The following is an 18,778-nucleotide window of genomic DNA, read 5'->3' on the forward strand; positions in this document are numbered from 1 at the left end:
TGCTTGTCAACTGGTCATCTCAAAGGGTAAAACCTCATATCTTTTCTTGAATTTTATTAAACAAGAAGTGACTTCGTTTTAAAATGCCTGTTATCAGACGCCGCGTCATTCACTCAGTCAAACATGTCTTGGCACGTAAGAGCATGTCTGCCCCTTGACTCATTCCAGACTATGAATAGGCCCTAACTTGAAAAATACCGGTTACCTTCTGCTCAGCTACATCCCTTACTATTCATTCCAGGTACCATTGCCACACGTGCAAGATGACGGAATGCGTTGGAGTGTGCACCGTCTGCGCCAAGGTGTGCCACAAGGACCACGAACTCTCCTACGCCAAGTACGGATCCTTCTTCTGTGACTGTGGAGCAAAGGAAGATGGCTCCTGCCAGGTAAGTTGTCCGGCATGTTCCCTAGTTTAAAAACTGTTTTTCCGGGAGAGATTCTTTTGCTGGGAGTTAAATGTATAATTGGAGAAATCGGCCTGGTTGTGTAAAGGTTAAGTCATTAACGCTGGCTGAACTTAACTTAATGTTATCCCCTTGGATACTGTTTTGTATGTTAACTGGTGTAACAAACGCGTCAAAGTTTTAAATTTTGTTGCGTTTTTTGCAGGCCCTTGTCAAGCGTAGTGCCCAGAGTAGCCACGATGTCGCATCCGCCCTCCCGACCGGGCCCAGCCCATTCTCCATGGAGACGATGCTACAGAGCTCCCTGAGGCGTCGCCTATCCTCGCCGACGCAAGACCAGAAGACGCCGTCGGCGAAACAAATAGAGAAAGTTTCTAAGGCAAGGCAGGCCTTGAGCAAGCAAATAGAGGTCCGTGTTCAAGTAGTCTTTTGCAATGCAGTCTGGCTGAGAAATACTTGTACTTATTTTACCAAGTTGTGGCACTCGTAGTCCAGATTTTGAATCAAATTGCATGATTAAAAAGTCGGTCAAAATCATAATGTTTTCAAAATTCGGTTGAATCTTTGGACTATTTTCGGTGACGCAATTGGCAGTGATAAGTGCGAGTATTGATATTCAAGAAAGTAGTGCACGTCGCTGTTGTTGCACTCTTGTAGAGTAAGAGCATGGTGCTTCGGTCTGCCAACTTATGTTGTGTGATGGGGCTGGGAATATAGTGCCGATGGAAGGAGGTTTCATAACTATATCATGTGGTTGGGATGTTATGCTTTTTGGCCGTAGAAATTTTGTTATGAATCAAAGTGCTTTTACGAAAGGACACATTTAACAAACTACTGCAAAACTGACAAAACCAGTATCCCAATTTTGGGTTTGAGGTCGGAATTTCGGTGGTTACTGGTTGTTTTTAACAGATGTCATTTTGTGACGCCGATTCTGATGCCATTGCAAAGGACTTTTTAGCAGTTTAGGCAGTGTCTTTGATTTATAGCTACTATACTAACTCTTATAGCCCAGTCAAATTAGTTTTAACTAATAATATATTTTTTGTCTTGTGCTTATCTTCCTGTCTTCGTTATTTGCACCTCAATGTATGACAAGAGTTATGATCGACTTAGATGTACTCGAGATTCAGTGCCTGTTGAGCTTTCAAGTGAAAATTTCAAGTATTGGTTTTAACACCGACCATGAAACTCTGAGACTCTATTATGGTATAATTCTATAAGACAACCAAGTTTGCTACCAAAAATGGACTGACTCAAGCTTGCATCTTCGAAATTCTAAATATGCTGATGAAGGAGAAGAATTATGTGTTGGGTGGCGGGTTTGGATAAGTTGTGAGTGATCTTTTCGTAAAATCAAGAATTTGTGAAAACAGACCGACAAATTTGTCTTGCATAATAATCACACTGGTCCTACGCTACCCAATGCGGCCGACTGGATATTTGAAATAGACTGGTCGAGATCTTTGTCCAGGCCTTTGCATTAGTGTATAAAAAATGACAGATTTGGCTGGAAGCCGCCCAGTACAAAAGGGCTTTGGGCTATGTGTGCACTCTTGTACATACAACAAGATGCTGATACACTGTTAATAGACCATAGCCTAAATGTCAAGCTGCTCCTGCACTACAAATTTTGCTTCATGGCAACATGTCTATATTGTCTCAAAACTTTTGCTGTTATGAATTTGGTCTATCCTTCTGCATTCTGAACTTGAAATGGTTCTGTGGGGTTGTGCCAAGAGAAGTCACCAGCACTCTCTCTAGTGGTCCGGCAATGAGTAAATTTGATTTTTTTAAAAAGTTAATAATATATCTATTTTCTTTGGTGTTTCAGTATTTTTCGCATCGAAACATTTTTGGAAATTTCACAGATTTAAATAACTGTTCCAACTGCTTGGCTTGCCATATTTGTTATAATAGTGTTTGCTTAATCTATCCATATAATATTATCCATTTTACTCCATCCTACTCCTATATGTTTAAAAAGCCCTTATTCAAAACTCCTTTAAGAAGTTTGCATCATCTCAATGACTGGCAGAGGCTGGAACAAACTATCTCGACTTTGTATCTGGTTTAGCTTGCACAAACACATTCTTGAATCTGCTGTGGTAATATTCATGCGTGTGCATCTCTTGAAATATGCTGAGGCATTCATAATCACGTTCACAGCTTGACGGCTAAATATCATGTAATAAACTTTTGTGACAGTTATCTTTTTGACAAAAATTTGTAATTTGCTCTGGATCCCAATTTAAGATGATTGCATTTCTGACCGCAAATAATCAATTTGTTTTCTTTTTTTCAGACTTGCAAAGATACCCTGGTGATGTACGCGGTAAGTTTTCAGTATCTATAATATATTCGCATTTTCTGTGTCTTCAACATCCTCATATATCAGGGTCAATTTTAGCCTACGTGGGCACCTAAAATGAATAGGAGTTAGGGACACATCAGAATGCCAATGCCAGACACCAGACCACATCCTTCAAGACTGTCCCCTGCACTGGCCCGCAGATACCAATGTCTACGAAAAACTGTGGGGAACACAGCATGACCTCGCAGAGTGCAGCAACAAAAATTGCTTCTTTGCAGGGTATTTAAGCCAATTTCAGAGAACAACAAAGAGGATTATTATCAATATTGACTTTCTATTTCAGGAATCCTCAAACACCGTCAACACGGTCCTGGAATTGCTGCAATCTCTGATGCCCTCCATCTTGGATAATTACCAGAAGACGTCTGCTTGTGGGAGTACGGCCCGCGCTCAGAAAGCGCTCGATGAACTTCATATTCAGCCAAAGACGACAGAAACATCCGATCAGCTCATGGTAGATAACTTTCTTTCTTGACTGTTTGATATAAATAATGCAGAAAATCCACTCGCTGTTTCAAAAAATTATGATAAAGGTCACACTGTCTGACAAAATTACAGTGAACTTTACAGAGGCTAGACTGACACTGGTGTCTTGCAGTAAGAGCTCAAAAACTTTGGAACAGATTTAAACTTGTTCTGGAAAAATTAAGCCAGCGGTTTTCCTGGCTCTTCACAGTCTGTCGAAAGAGATGTAAACCGAGGTTTCTTGTATCTTGTGTCTATGCCAGAGCAAGCAAGAGATCCCACCAATTGAAACACATCAGTAGCTTGCGTGGACTCCACCTCTGGCAGAAGAAAGAGTAGCTAGGCCTATTTGGACTTAACGGTAGTGGCATGTAAAAACTTTGGTAGGAGGATTACTCCCTCGAGAAGAACACTTCCAAGTGCAGAACGAACGGAGAAGAAGAAATTTGTTCACATGATTGAAACATCAAAACAACATATTTATAGCGATACAAGTGTATGTGGTTTACACGATGTGTTTATGAACAGCAGTTATTCAGGCTCCCAGTCTTTTCTTCAACTAATGTGGTGGTATGACTCTCTTTTCAGACCGCAACGCTCGGCTCCCAAGAGGGCGCCTTTGAGAACGTACGCATGAACTACAGCGGCGACCAGGGGCAGACGATACGTCAGCTCATCACCGCCCACATGCTACGACGCGTCGCCATGTGCTGCCTCGCCTCTCAGCACGGCAAGCGTCAGCATCTGGCCGTCAGTCACGAGAAGGGAAAGATCACCATCCTGCAGCTGTCTGCGCTGCTGAAGCAGGCCGATTCCAGCAAGAGGAAACTCACTTTGACGGTAAGTTTGCGTATTTTCTAAGTTCAGCTTAGTTTGTAAATTTGTTTAAAAAAAGCTCCAACATATATTCCACAGCTTAGACCGGAACCATTTCTATAGAAACCAATGAGCACTTATACTGTGGTACACTGTCTTGGCCATTTCAGTCTAGTTGGGGAACACAGAGCAGCATTGGCTGAGCCTCGACCCCACTTGCTCCCTTCCGATCACTAGTCGGACTCACTTCCTCTGCTCCCCAGATGTTGGCCTGGGTATGTTCTGATATATTGGCTTGTTATTTTCAGCGTTTGTCCTCGGCACCGATTCCATTCACTGTGCTGAGTGTGACTGGTAATCCCTGCAACGAAGACTTCTTGGCAGTCTGTGGACTCAAGGTAAGAGATTGTGTGAAAATCCCCCAAGGGTCACCAATAAACGTTTTCTTCATGCAGATTTTGACCGATTTTCAAACTGACAAAGGACAAAATAGATTTCCCCCTGAACAGAGAGCTGGCTATGGTCCTGCCAGCGCTCAGTTGGGGAACATGATTCTTCAGCTCCAGGATGGGAGAAATCAGGTTCACCAACAGCAAGGAAAAGGTTTGAATTTTAAAGCTAATTCCACATCTGCTTTGAGAGTGCAATTCCTGCTATCATTTGTCTTTTCTGCTGTTCCAGGATTGTCACGTTTTGACGTTCACAAGCACTGGATCCGTGGCGGACCATCTGGTGTTGCACCCGTCCCTTGAAGCGGGCAACTTCATCATCAAGGCCCTGTGGCTGCCAGGCTCGCAGACAGAGCTGGCTGTGGTGACAGCAGACTTTGTAAAGGTACGTGTCATTTGGAGGAAAGGTGCGCGGGATAGACTCTGAAAGCTTAGATTTCTGGCCAGTTTTGTCTCTCTCACGGGGCGACATCTTCAAAAGTGCTGACACCTGGTGTTGATTGGTCTCACTAAATGAAGAGCAAAGTCGTTCTTTGTGGCCTTGAGCTTGAGCCCTTGCGGCACCCTGGGACATGAAAGGTCATTGTATGTATGCGACAGTCTGTAGGAGAGAGCCCTCATTTTGGTTCATGGTGTTGTTGGCTACAATGTTTTGATGGATTAACGTAGCTGTCCGTCAAGTAGAAGTGATTCACATTCCAAGGCGGGGCCCACCAAGAACAAACTCGCTCGAAAAGGCTCAGTGAAGTTGTCTGAACATTTACGTGTCATTGTTTGTTGTCCAGTAGATTGGGATCAGTAATTAATTACTCAGCTAGGTTTGATTAGGCCATAATTGGTATTGATTCTGACTTCCTTTATTTCCAGATCTATGACCTCTCCCACGACGCCATCAGCCCGCAGTACAACTTCCTCCTCCCAAGCGGCAAGGTGCGAGACTGCACATTCGTCTTCACCGACGAGGTGCGACACATGGTTCTGATGTCGTCCTCTGGTTATGTCTACACTCAGCCGATGGAGGAGTACAGCTCCGCCAAGAACGGGCCATTCTACATTACCAACATCCTGGAGGTTACGCACCCAGAGTTGAAGGTAATGTTGTCTCTCGATCCGGACTCAGTTGCGTTGGTTTTGAGCAAAGCTGAAGGTTTATACACAGAACACAGATGTAGTGGTTTCAGGTGCAGCTTCTTTGATGAAGATATTTGAAATCAGTTTTCTTTTCAAACATCGCTGTCTGGAAATGTACATGTGATTGCAGGGCCATTAAAACGTTGACCTACCACAGTGATATGGCAAATGCCACAGAGAAAATGCTTAATTGTTCAATGGTGAGAACAGTGGAGCCTCATAGCCTAGTGGTTTACACTGCTGGCTACAACACAATAGGGCCAAGTTCAATCCTGGGGAGAACCCAGGATCATTGTGTTTCTGGGTGAGAAACTATTTTCTTACGTGATGTAATGTCGATTTCAGGATGTGAATGGACAGGTCGCAGGTGGCGGGGTGTCGGTCTACTACTCCCACACCCTTCAGCTGCTCTTCTACAGCTACACGCAGGGGAAGACCTTCATATCGCCGCTATCGAAGGACATGGACCAAATGAAGAACGTGTTTCAGGTCAACTACAAGAGGTAGGCTAATATTTGACTTGTAGGGCTAGGGGTGATTCAAAGAATCTTTCTTTCCCAAGAAGTGATCCCATGTGCTAGTGTTCTTGTTCATTTCACTCATTTGCTTATTTACTCACTACTCTAACCTGCAATTTTAACGGATGAGGCAAGGGTTCCAATGGCCAGCCCCTGGTTCATTAGACAGAGATCCCGGCATCCAGTCTGCTGTATGACACAGACCAACAAGAACCCTGTCCAGCCTGATGCTGATGTCCTTATCTCATTTGCTTGTATACTCACTACGCTGACCTCTTTCAGTTCCAATGGAGGAGGCAAGGGCTCCAACGGCCAGCCCCTGGTCCAGTGGACAGAGATCCCTGGGCATCCTGGCCTCGTCTGCTGTATGACACAGACCAACAACAACCCTGTCGTCATGATGATCAAGCCTGATGCCGTGGTACTTCAGGAGATTAAGGTTCTGCCTGCAAAAGCAAAGGTTGGTATTTCATGCCCGTTTGTGTGAGTAGATTGTTTTGAGATCTACCTGAAAATCATAACAAAATCTTAAAGAATTCTCCAACTTGACGTTGGGCCTCATCAGTTGATAACACCGCTGATCCACCATCATGCAGTATGACTTGTTGATAAAATAGGAGAGAACCCAGCTGTGTATCTCTTGATGAACCAGCATTGGTCTTCAAGAAAGTACCAAGAAGAGAACTGGTTTTGTCAACAAAGCAGGTGTGGTATATCAGTAAAAGCTAAATGAATGATAAAATTTTGGGCTACGTTGTTCAAAAAACTTATTTTGTTTTCGTTTCAGATCCAAGACATGGTGGCTATCCGCCACTCGGCGTCCAACTCCGACCAGGTACATGTAAGCAAACTATTTGTTGCTGTCTTCACCTGCACTTGAAATGTAATAATGCACCTTGTGGGAAACTTGATGAATCTAACCTAAGATGCTGCGGCCTTTAGAGAGGTTTCTTTGAATTCAGCGGAGGGAATGAAATGTCACAATTATAGAGGTTGTTGGGGTTTTTACCCCCTTGCAGTGTAATAATCTTTCCACCGAAATCAGCTCTATTCAAATATTTCTCCTTCGTCATTCCAGCGGACCACCCTCATCCTCCTCTGCGAAGACGGCAGCCTACGCATCTACATGGCAAATGTTGACCAGACTGGCCACTGGCTGTCGCCGAATTTACAACCGCAGAGCGCCATTTCGGTCCTGAAACCGGTCAAGAAGAAGAAGGCAGCGAAGACTGGACGTCCGTCCGGTTCCGTCTCATTCCCAATTGACTACTTCGAGCATGCTCAGCAGACGAATGACGTCGAGGTGAGAAGATAGGGTGTTTTTCCAGAGCTTTAGCGAATGTCCCACCCTCCAGAAGTCATTAAAAAATGATCAATGACCATGATTTTGATAGACAAATTTTAAAAATTATCATTGATTCTCGGGTACCTGTGAAATCTACTTACAAATGTACACCCAATGGGTGACAGAGATTGAATATGAATACAGAGACCAATTTGTGGCCAAGCTCGTGCTCACTTTCTTCCATTGAAAAGAAGGGGCTTTTGAATTCATCACACAGGACCCCAGGTATAATGAACACAACAAATTATTTGTCGAAACCTCGTTTTTTTCAGTTTGGTGGAAATGACGTCCTCCAAATCTACAACTCCGCACAGATCAAGAACCGCCTCAACACAAACACACTATACGTCGCGAGTACAAAAACAGCCGGGTTCTCGCTCGACGTTTACAACAACAACAACACCGTCATGGTCGGTGTGCGCATTCTCGTCGGAAGCCACAACATTGAACGCTCTCCGTCGTATATTGAGATGTTTGGGCGGACGACCCAGGTCAACATCACGCGGGCCCGGTGGTTCGATCTTCCCTTCACTCGAGAGGAGTCGCTCACCGCTGACAAGAAAGTAACGATATTCTGTAAGTTCTGATGAATTCCTTGACTAAACGAGGTGTCCGGTGTGTGTCTACAGCTTGTGGTAGGAATCATTTACGGCACTTGCTGCAAACACGTACCACCAAGAGAGGCCCCCTTGGTCGAGCGGTTAGTGCGCTTGACTGAAATCTACATGATTATGTTTCCAGGAAACATTCTTTCACCAGTGCTGCTCGACTTTATAAAAGCCGAGGGGTGCATATTCTGTCTATGGTGCATGCACAAAAAGAAGCCTTAAAATCATTTACAGAGAGTAGGGGAATCACCCTGGTCCTTGGCTTTCATTTCAAGTGTGGTCTCGGCCAGTAGTCCGCTTGGCTATGCAACGATACGTTGGGAGCAGCAAGACTCTCAACGTGAGAGAGGAGGGCCAGTGCATTAGTCAATGCCATTACTCCTCTGGTGTCAACAACTGGAGTATGCCAGTGAGAACAGTGACAAGCATCAGTTCATATTATTATTTTCAGTCGGTGCGAGTGTTGACCCCTCAGGTGTCACTATGATCGACTCAGTCAAGATGTACGTCAAGACGAAAGAGGCGTTCGGCTGGCCCGAGGATACGGAAGACTTCTTGGATGGGAACGGCACAAAGCTGTTGGCTGGGAACAATAATGGGAACACTGTGCCAGAGAGTGAGGTCACCCCGCTGGCACCTCTACCACTGACGTCTATGGACAGGTTAGATTGAATTTGTTTTGCACATTAATCTGTTTGGGTGATACGTGGGTATGTGTCCAGAGTTCTGTTGATGGTGGCTGGCACCTCGAATCTGCAAGGACAGGTACCACCTACTCAAAGAAGGAATCTGCTAGGCCGTCTCTGTGGCTGTGTACTCCTAGGTAGAGAAAAGCAAAAAGGGTTAGATTCCTTGATAGCATGGATCCCTTGAATCTTCGTCAGGAGAGAAAAGGTAACAGGATTAGATGGGTTCCTCACAGAGATCTCTTGAATCTTGCTTTGGTTGCATATAGCCCCTAAGCCAGGTGATAAATGGGATGGTATGGAAGTGAACCCAGATGGCAAAGCAGGTTGATCTTAACGAAAACACCACCTGCCTACATGTATATAAGAAAAAAAGCTGTTGAGTACAACTATTTATTCTCCCTTTCAGGTTGTTAGCGAGTTCCCTTGAAGTTCTTGATGGATGCTTCTCGGCCATGAACCTCGGGGAGGAGAAAGAACACGCCCGCCAGTGTGCACTGGACCTGGCTACGTCGCTACTGACCCTACCAACACCCCTGAGTGTCCAGCAGTTCACCAAGTCGCTGCTAGCAGCGCTGTATGCTAGTAGAATTGCGTATCATAACCACAAGGTATGGTCAGTCTGGGGCACTTTGCAATGAGCAAAAAACTTTTCCAAAAACTTTGTGTTTCTAGATTCCTAGAGGATAGCAGGTGCTCTGAAATCTTTGCGTATGCCTCTTGGATTTATATGCCTGGAATGCATGTGAGCAGTCACTCTATTGGAACTAGTGCTTTACAAGACTTATTTATCTATGAGTCTTCACCTTGACTCTTCATAAGTGTGTTGATAACATCATCAAGAGGTTTGACTCCATGTTGCCTTGGCCCACTGTTCCCACCTTCGGGAATTTGGTTCAGATCTAAGTGCCCTTTTCCTAGAGGCCCTACCTTCCAAGGCTGAGGGAACCGCATCTGTCCAGGATCATCTTCAGAGTTTGATTCAAGTTTCCCTTCTCCAAAGACTTCAAATATCCCTCATCTTGTTTCAGGACCAAGCCCAGCTCTGCCACGTTGTCCAGTGCCTCTGCCAGGCGAGAGAGGGCAAAGTTATGGATCCTGAAAACTATCAGAGACTTGTTGTCACGACGAGATCAGTCGCCGTGGCAAGGGCGTCGAACCTTGTCAGGTTTGCCGAGAGGGACGGAAGTACGTTATTGGCGGACCAGACAGAGACTGGCTATGGTAGGTGTGCCAAAATCATTTCAACAAGAAAGTATGATTTATTAATCTGGAGTTTTCCCAAAAGAATATGGGAATAGAAGAATGCTAGATAGATTTGTCTGCTTCATATACTTTGACTTGGTCATCATGTTGAACATATACCAAGGATCTTTGGCCAAGGGAGGGAGTCCATTGAAAGCCTCTCATGCTTCTCAATTGGTGGGGTCTTTGCTTGCCCGTGCAAAGGAAATTCACAGGCAAAATTTTAAACTGTCCAAAATTTCTGAAAAACTTTTTGTGATTGATTATTGAACTAATGCTATGTTATTTTATTTCAGGAATTGAAGTCATGGACATTGAATTTGGGGAGGCGAAAACAGACACAAAAATCAAGTCTCTCGATCTAGATGCCAACGAAAGTGGCCACTTCCTTGTGCAACTGATGGATGCTTTCTGGAAGCTACACGCCAGCAAGCCTGCATACCCTGCCCTGGCACCAGCATGTCTACCTGGGCTGACCCACATTGAGGCCACCATCGGTGCCCTTGTGGAAATAATCCACGCATTCACCGCGTGTGATTTGGATAACTGTAACCTGGCGACGAAGTTGTACGTCCGTATGTTGCTGTCACCTGATCAGCAGGTCAGCTTCGCTTGTAAGCAGGCGATGATTCGTGTACTGCGGCCGCGTCATCGGAGACGTAGAGTGTTTATTCCATCGCCCCCTCGATGTAGCACCCCTGGAGGTGGTGCAGCAGATGACGACAGCGACGAGAGGTCACAGCCCGTGCGTATTCAAGGGTCGCCGCAGCCGGTTCCGGAGCAGATCGAAGTACCAAACTATGAGGTATGTGTAATCAGAAGATCGTCAACTTTTTGCCAGCCAGGTATTAGGAGCTGGAAGGGAGGATGAAAATATTGAATAGGACAGATTGGACAGAGGAAAGGCGTTGAAAGATATTGAACTTGTCGAACTGCAAACAATTGGGCTCTTATATGGACTTGTGTTAGACAAGATCAAAACGATAATGGGGTGACATAATTCTGTGTGTAGTAATTTCCAGGGTGAGTCGATGGTCTTGGCGCCCCAGAGCCCAACTCTGTGTCAAAGCCAAGCCCCCTAGTGGCTCTCCTTGGTATCTTCCAACCCATGCTGGATCTACCCCAAAGTGCTAATGACGGGCCCATGGTCTGATGATGTACTTGCTTATATTTACAGCCGGAACCAATGGTCTTGGAGCCACCAGAGCCCAACTCTGTTCCTCAGCCAAGCCCCCTAGAAGCACTGCTTGGTGGTGGTAACTTCCCACCGATGCTAGACATACCCCCTGATGCTGACGACGAGACCATGGTTGAATTGGCCATTGCCCTCAGCTTACAAGATCAGGTATGTCAAAATCATTTTGAGGGGAAGAAGAGACACTAGATTTCGTACAGTTTATCTGGTGAAAGTCTTTCCTTGTTGTCCATGAATTCTGCTGAAAAAATGTTCAGGACATACAGCCTAAACAGCAAGAAGATACATCATGTTACCTCTCTTAGCAGACACCTTTTTACTATGGACAGCCTGTCTATCAAGGACACAGCCCCAAAGCTGTCATTGCAAATTTTGCACGGACCTTGAAAAGGTACAGGGCTTGCTTCACCATCTACTTGTACAGGAGTTCATCAAAAGTTTACTAGTCCATCATTGAAATCATCTCGTTCTTATCTATCCCAGCCTGGTCACGGAGGAGGCATCAATTTCCAAGGACTCAACCTCGGCGGTCAGGGCCAGAACGAGGGGAGCCATTACTCGGACACGACAGCCTCGGCCCCGGGTAGCGATGACGAGGTTGGCAGTACTGCTGCAACGGACGGCTCGACGCTGCGGACGTCGCCAGCAGAACATGGCGGTAGCGCTGGATCTGAGAGTGGAGGCAGCGCCATTGACTCGATTTCAGGAGAACAAAATGGTAATAAAATTTTTTTTGCTATATTTGTCGCTAAAACCAGGCCACTCTGGCCTTAGTGGGCATCTAAAACTAATAGGAGTGAGAGATACAGCTTGAAATCAATGCTAGAAAACACTTTACACCCGGCAAGTGTGTTCCCTTAACCAGGATATATACAGCACTTCCGGGTCGCAGAGGAAAACTGAGGGGAACATAGCTCGATCTTAAAGGAGAAGTCACTTCATCTCTTCTACAGGACTGAAGAGATAGTAGAGGCAGCTTGAATGCAGAAGTGTGACCTACTTGACTTAAACCCTGTTACTTCAAGTGGAGCATAGATCGCCAACCAGATTTGCTCTCAACTTGAATCAGAAGAAGTGGAAGATACAAATATGAAAATGAAATGAAATGTAGATTTCCTTGACCAGAACTTCGATGACGAAAACTTTTTCTGTTGCAGTGAGTGGGCGCAGCAGCGCGTACGGTGACGTCGCCCCGGAGGATGTGATGAGCCGCGGGGCAAGGAGTGAGACCAGCAGCGTGGGGATGCCGTCGAGTACGATGCAGCACGACATGGAGGGCACAGATATTGACACTGATTATGACACTACATGCAGGTAGGTCAAGGTCACAGGGGTCAAGGTTAAGTGGGTTTGAGGTCGCATGAGTCAAGGTCACAGTGAATAGGATATGGTATTACATGCATATGGGAGGGCTTTCAGTTACTTGGAGTTCAAGAGGTTTCACATTTGAGTTCACCAGTTTTAATATGAAAGGGTCAAAATTACAAAAGAATATCTTTTTGTGTGTCCTAAAATGTTAGTGTCATTATTAGAAAATAGGAAAGGATCTATTTGACGAAAATACAATGTGAAACTGGAACATGACTAGCTCACATTTATGACTACGATTGAAAACCTCAACCACATAAACGAAAGCATTCTCCCACACAAGTGTGGTCCAGTACCCTCCAAGACGCCAAGTATCTTTCAGCAACTTTGGAGCTCGACATTATTTACAAGTTTCGTTCACTATTTTTCAGACTTCATAACCTTCGCCTGCGTCTGCTCGAGCGACTGTTACAGTACATGCCAGACGTGCGAGAGGTGGGCGGAGTCCGTGCCATCCCGTACATGCAGGTCATCCTCATGTTGACGTCTGACCTCGACGGCGACGAGGAAAAGGATCGCGTTGCCTTGGATATGCTGCTCAGCTGCATGCTCAAGGAGTTGGATATTGGCCAGCAGAAGGTAAGTTAAAGTTTGACGCAAGGTCCCCTCAGAAGTAAAAAAATCATCGAAATCATTTCAGATCCAATGATTTTATGCATGATGACTATTTTGCTTCAGTGGCTGTTTCTCCTTGAGTTGAGCTGAAGAAGCGGTTGAACAACTGGCCAGGGGCTGTCTCCCTTGGAGTTGATCCGAAGATGCGGTGGCACAACTGATAACAAAGGGTGTATGCATGATGACCAATTTGCCTCGTGGGTTTTTTCTTGTCACAAAGTTTCACATGACTTTCTTTTTTGTTCGCAGGAGGGTGACTCTGCTATTGCCGGTCGCACCGAGCGTCATGAGGTCAAGCTCATCATCATGCGACTGTTGAGCGTACTGATGTCAAGGTCGAGAGTCGGATTGAAAACAACTGGAGAGGTAGGACTGTATTCCGCTGTCTAAGGCCACGATTATGGAGAGTTCAAATTTTCACATGGAATGTGTCGCTGTGAACTCTTCAACCTTGACACGAAGAAGGCACAAGTCATCTCTAAAGAGCGGGCCACATACGATTACAATGTCACTTTCACCCAAGAGGCACTTGGACTTGAGACCTTTTTGATTCAGGATACAAACAATGGGTACTGCAGCAATTCCTTGTTTACAGTACTATCAATGATTTCACATTCAATTTATTATTTCATCTACTCCAGTCCTCGACATTCATCAGCAACACGACTGCCGCTGCCCTCCTATCCCAAGACGCCATCACCTACTGTCTGTCGGTCCTGAAGACCCTGCTGGACTTTTGGAAGGCGATCCCAGTGGAGGAGGAAGGCACGGTCCTACCCGGTCAGCTCCTCAAGACCCACCCGACGATGTCTCCCCCAGACATGTCGCCGTTTTTCCTGCGCCAATACGTGAAGGGTCACGCCAATGACGTGTTTGAGGATTATCCGCAGTTGTTGACGGAGATGGTGTTACGGTTGCCTTACCAGGTATGTTGACAGTAGCAGAATTAGTGCTGCGCCCGAAGTTGTTGATGTAGATGGGGCTTCGTTTGCCCTACCAAGTTGGTTGACAAATAAACCCCTGGGTTTCTTTAGATTCCAACAAGTTGTCACAGGATTTCTTCAGTTTTAATCTGAAACTCTCCTATTCCTGTATGGTGAATTATGGACAGTCACTTGCGGGGGACAGTCACTTAGATATAGATTTTTGAAATGCCGGAGGTCGGGAATGTAAGGATGATGTTGTATAAAAACTGCATGGAAAACCATTCATCGCATGAATCTGCACAGAATCTTCTCAATACCCTAGCTGTAGCCTAAAGGGTGTCATGTCTTGGCGCATCAATTGCCTTTTATAAACCTCACGTTCTTCCTCTCCAGATCAAGAAGATCACGGACAGCTCCCAGACGATCCAAGCAGCCGTCTTCGACCAAACCTGGTTCTACTTCCTGGCAGAATACATGATGACGCAACAAGCCCCGTTCGTCCGACGCCAAGTCCGCAAACTCCTCCTTTTCATTTGCGGTTCGAAGGACAAGTATCGCCAGTTGCGGGACGTCCATGTGCTCAGTTCGCATATGGACGCGGTGAAAACACTGGTGACGGACGGAGGCTTGGATCCCGCTAACATGGGTCTAAGCAGCGTGGTGTTGCCTTATGATGTCTTGATCACATTGGTGAGTTCATAGATGAAAATTCTTTTGTGCTCATCAAATGCGGGCTATAGGCTAGAGGATCAAATTGGTGGTCTACATGTCACTGGTCATCTGTGCTAATCTATAGTCATCCTTTTATATAGCCACAGAGTTCAGCTGTACTTTTTCAAAGTACTCTTGGTGTACACAAATTTCTTTCCTTATCCCTGAAGTCAGACTGCAAAGTATTCCTTGTTGTCGTTTTGTTACTGTTCCTACTTTGAACCGGCCCTGTATCCAGCATTTATACAAATGCACAGATTTGATATGGACTATTGTCTGGTAACAAATTGATATGGACTGGTTTTTTGAAAAAAAATGTTCCATTTTAATTCTGAAGGAATGGCATTATTTCTCTTTGTAGATTGAGCATCTGAAGGCATGTTCAGAAGTTGCCACAACAAGAGTTTTCAACTGGGAGAAGTTCTGCTTCAAGGATGAGAGTAAGTCTAGATTAGCTGACTTGGTGAACTCTTCACATGAGGTGTAGTCCATCACGTCTGTTTGCACATATGTTTGGTTACCGCTGGAGGTGTTGACTTGAAACTTTGGCTCTGACCAGATTTCACTCCAGTCTTATACTAACGTAACACATAAGGGGCTGAAGTAATGGCTGTCTTATCATATTGGGGGTGTTGCCCCAGTCTTACTCCAGCTACTCGAGTGCACAATCTGCGGTACCAAACACACCCTGCCAAGAACAAGGACCTAACTCTCCCCTAATAGGACTATCAATATCTTTCCAGCGGTGTTGTCTTTCCTGATCCAAGCCAGCATCGTCCTCGACGAGGGTGTCGCCCCCGTCCTGCTCCAGCTCCTCCAGTGCGCCATCTGCGGCACCAAGCACACCCAGACAGGCTCCAGCTCCAGCAGCTCCTCGAAATCCAAGAAGGAAAAGGAGAAAGACGACACCGGCGATTCGAAGTACGACGAGACGATGTGTCTATGGTTGGTCCAACAGGTCAACAGAGATGTGAACCGCGATACCTTAGTGGCGTTCCTGCGGTCGTTCCTCTTGGAGTCGAATTCGACAGCAGTCCGTTGGCAGGCACATGCGTTAATCCTACAGATTTACAGGTAAGGATCACTGTGCTTTTGAAGTTCATGAGCAGAAAGTATTCAGTTGTAACTCACCACGGTCTTCGATGGAACACAAAGTTATCTTATTCACACACGCAGCTTTCATGCATAACTAGTTGCCTACTTGACGTAATCTTCGCTCCTCTGAGAGCATATGCGGCCAAGAACTTTTCTCCAGCGTCTTCTGTCTTTGGCGATCCTCTCAAATTTAAGCCAGCCTTGAAAAGAACTACATGGTGATCTCCCTAGTTTTGACATTCTCCCAATGAGTGTTGTCATTTCTCGTTTAGGAATTCCTCGACTGCCCAGCAGGAGCTGTTGCTCGACATGATGTGGTCAATGTGGCAGGAGCTGCCCCTCTACGGAAGGAAGGCCGTGCAGTTCGTCGATCTGCTGGGGTTCTTCTCGCTCAAGACGCAGAGCTCGGAGAAAAGGGTAAGCTTTGATGACAGCTTTGCTTTCTGAAGTCAGATTGGGAGTGAAAAAACTGTGTGTGTTAACCTGTTCATTCTCATTTTTTTTTTGAAAAGATCATGGCATTGAACTAACTATAAAACCCTTTGGAAGAAAATAAATCAAGTACTGTCACATGGGGTGACTCTGGACACCCGGCTGTAGATGTTTTTCATCACAGCAATCCTTCCTAGGGGATATTCAAAGTTACCCCACTGTTCAAAGTCACATGTGACAATAACGGAGGAACTTTTTTTGGGAGGGAAATACACATGATGGCGTTGGGCTTAGGAGAGTGACTCTATCCAAGTTTTAAACCTTTTCATCATGGCTTGAATATCTCAGGAACTACATTAAGAGTATCAGCCGGGATGACAGTCCTAAGTCCCGAGGTTTAATGCATCTGTATGGTATCTTGTAAAGTTTCTTGAATTGAACCTGGTGTGATTTCAGACTTAGACGTCTTGTTGTTATTTTCAGTGTAATCAACATGTGGAGAAGGCTGTGTCTGTGTTGAGGCAGCAGAATCAGCTGATGGCCAACCACCCCAATGCAAACATTTACAAGTAAGTCCCCTTTTTATCACAGGTATCAGGGCCTGTTTGCTCAAATAAGTTTGCCACTAACTTTGGCGTTGACTTATCTTGGCATTATCCTCCTTCAGTTAAGCCCATTAGACTTGACGCCAAGATGATGTCAGCGCTAGTGACAAAACTTCCTTTGAACAACAGGGCTCTGGCTCTTCATCAGTGTTTGGCCTGGTATAAGCTTACTCCTCTGAGTCCCTGTGAATTGGAAAGACAATTGGCAGAAATTGGTTGAAAATTTTCAGATTTTTTATCCAGTTACACATGCGCATACCAGGCTCATATGGAACTGGTTCACGCTAGTTATGAACAGCATCGGTCACCTTTGTTTAGAAAACATTTGCCGCTGGGAAGAATTATAGCCATATAGTGAACTTTCAACTGAATCACTCTCTATTTTCAGTCAACTACAAGGCCTGGTCGACTTTGACGGGTACTATCTAGAGAGCGACCCTTGCCTCGTCTGTAATAACCCCGAGGTCCCGTACTCCAACACCAAGTTGACGTCAATCAAGGTTGACTCAAAGTTCACTACGACCACTCAGATCGTAAAACTGGTCGGGAGTCACACCATCTCGAAAGTCACGCTGAGGATTACGGATTTGAAGAGAACTAAGATGGTGAGCGTGATTTTTGCTTGGCTTTTTAACCTGACAAATTTGTCAAGTTCCTTGAAGTTAATCTTGTGAACTTTCCGCTCAAGCTAAACGAGAGGATCAGTCTGGTCCTGTCAAGTCCACCTGTCTGTGGTGTACTCTTATTTTTGTCCCCCAGATCCCCACAGTAACTGTTGGTCCTTTGCGCTGTCTTTGTAAGAAGATCATCCAACAAGCTTTCATAAAAGTCGAGTTGAGTTCGTTAGCTGAAGACGGGTGAGCGTTAAACATGCCAAATCGTATTTCATTGATGATGATGAGTTTGTGTACATCTTGCAACCTGTCTGATTCAAAGTTGAGTTGGAATACAAGGGAGAGTGGTGGGCTGTCTCCCATTTAAGGAGAGCTATCTAAACTCCAGTTTATTTTCAATGTGATCCGGTCCTAATTTGTGCCTCCTTCGTTATCCAGGTAAGAACCATCAATGTATTCTACAACAACCGATCAGTGCAGGCGGTCGTGGAGCTCAAGAATCGGCCTGGACTCTGGCACAAGGCCAAAAAGGTGACCTTGACTGCTGGTCAGACAGACGTCAAGGTCGAATTTCCATTGCCAATTGTTGCGTGTAACCTTATGATCGAGTACGCTGACTTCTACGATAACTTCCAAGCATCTGCCGAGACACTTCAGTGCCCCCGATGTAGCGCGTCTGTCCCAGCAAATCCAGGGGTCTGCAGCAATTGTGGGGAGAACGTATTCCAGTGCCACAAGTGCAGGTGAGAGGTCATTCTACTTGGGAAAGTTACTTGCTAAGATATTCAAAAGAAAACAAAAACACCTTATGATACAGTAGAATCTCTCTTAACACCCGTGTCTGAAAGTGCATGAAAGGAAACAACAGTGAATAAACACCGCAGACTCATGGAAAGGAATTTCTCACAACTTCTCCTTTTTCACAGTAAACCACGTAGATTTACGTGGCCCAACTGAGCTGGTTATCGGAGTCTCATATGGACTGCATGAAAGAACTACGCCATCGCCATCTTCAGGGCAAGTTAGGAACTGAAAATGCCGGGCAAAGACCGTTTGTTCTTTTCAGTTCCTACCTTGCCCTGAAGATGGCGATGGCGTAGTTCTTTCATGAAGTCCATGAGACTCCGATAACCAGCTCAAAGGGGAGGGGATTTGGACCACGTAGTTCCTACC

The 18,778-nt window shown here is 45.3% G+C and overlaps 1 protein-coding gene across 8 annotated transcripts in view; it reads left to right on the forward strand.

Moving 5' to 3' along the window:
- The window catches only part of LOC135501735 (E3 ubiquitin-protein ligase UBR4-like), a 61,573-nt gene that overhangs the window by 23,970 nt on the left and 18,825 nt on the right, over positions 1-18,778 (forward strand). For 5 of the 8 annotated variants that reach the window (XM_064793992.1, XM_064793995.1, XM_064793993.1 and 2 more), the window contains 30 exons: positions 242-389; positions 613-816; positions 2,713-2,742; positions 3,065-3,235; positions 3,835-4,086; positions 4,371-4,460; positions 4,744-4,896; positions 5,379-5,603; positions 5,988-6,145; positions 6,443-6,620; positions 6,948-7,001; positions 7,239-7,463; positions 7,778-8,081; positions 8,565-8,775; positions 9,209-9,410; positions 9,831-10,023; positions 10,341-10,849; positions 11,222-11,389; positions 11,723-11,957; positions 12,397-12,553; positions 12,979-13,186; positions 13,472-13,588; positions 13,864-14,148; positions 14,542-14,838; positions 15,221-15,299; positions 15,603-15,933; positions 16,227-16,371; positions 16,870-16,955; positions 17,380-17,596; positions 18,044-18,348. In XM_064793992.1, the coding sequence (XP_064650062.1) occupies positions 242-389; positions 613-816; positions 2,713-2,742; positions 3,065-3,235; positions 3,835-4,086; positions 4,371-4,460; positions 4,744-4,896; positions 5,379-5,603; positions 5,988-6,145; positions 6,443-6,620; positions 6,948-7,001; positions 7,239-7,463; positions 7,778-8,081; positions 8,565-8,775; positions 9,209-9,410; positions 9,831-10,023; positions 10,341-10,849; positions 11,222-11,389; positions 11,723-11,957; positions 12,397-12,553; positions 12,979-13,186; positions 13,472-13,588; positions 13,864-14,148; positions 14,542-14,838; positions 15,221-15,299; positions 15,603-15,933; positions 16,227-16,371; positions 16,870-16,955; positions 17,380-17,596; positions 18,044-18,348 (5,937 nt within the window). The remainder of the gene's footprint in view (positions 1-241; positions 390-612; positions 817-2,712; positions 2,743-3,064; positions 3,236-3,834; positions 4,087-4,370; positions 4,461-4,743; positions 4,897-5,378; positions 5,604-5,987; positions 6,146-6,442; positions 6,621-6,947; positions 7,002-7,238; positions 7,464-7,777; positions 8,082-8,564; positions 8,776-9,208; positions 9,411-9,830; positions 10,024-10,340; positions 10,850-11,221; positions 11,390-11,722; positions 11,958-12,396; positions 12,554-12,978; positions 13,187-13,471; positions 13,589-13,863; positions 14,149-14,541; positions 14,839-15,220; positions 15,300-15,602; positions 15,934-16,226; positions 16,372-16,869; positions 16,956-17,379; positions 17,597-18,043; positions 18,349-18,778) is intronic. The other 3 variants (XM_064793994.1, XM_064793999.1, XM_064793997.1) reach the window with 2 other exon arrangements.

This window comes from Lineus longissimus, chromosome 17 (assembly GCF_910592395.1).
Source record: "Lineus longissimus chromosome 17, tnLinLong1.2, whole genome shotgun sequence".
NCBI lineage: Eukaryota > Metazoa > Nemertea > Pilidiophora > Heteronemertea > Lineidae > Lineus > Lineus longissimus.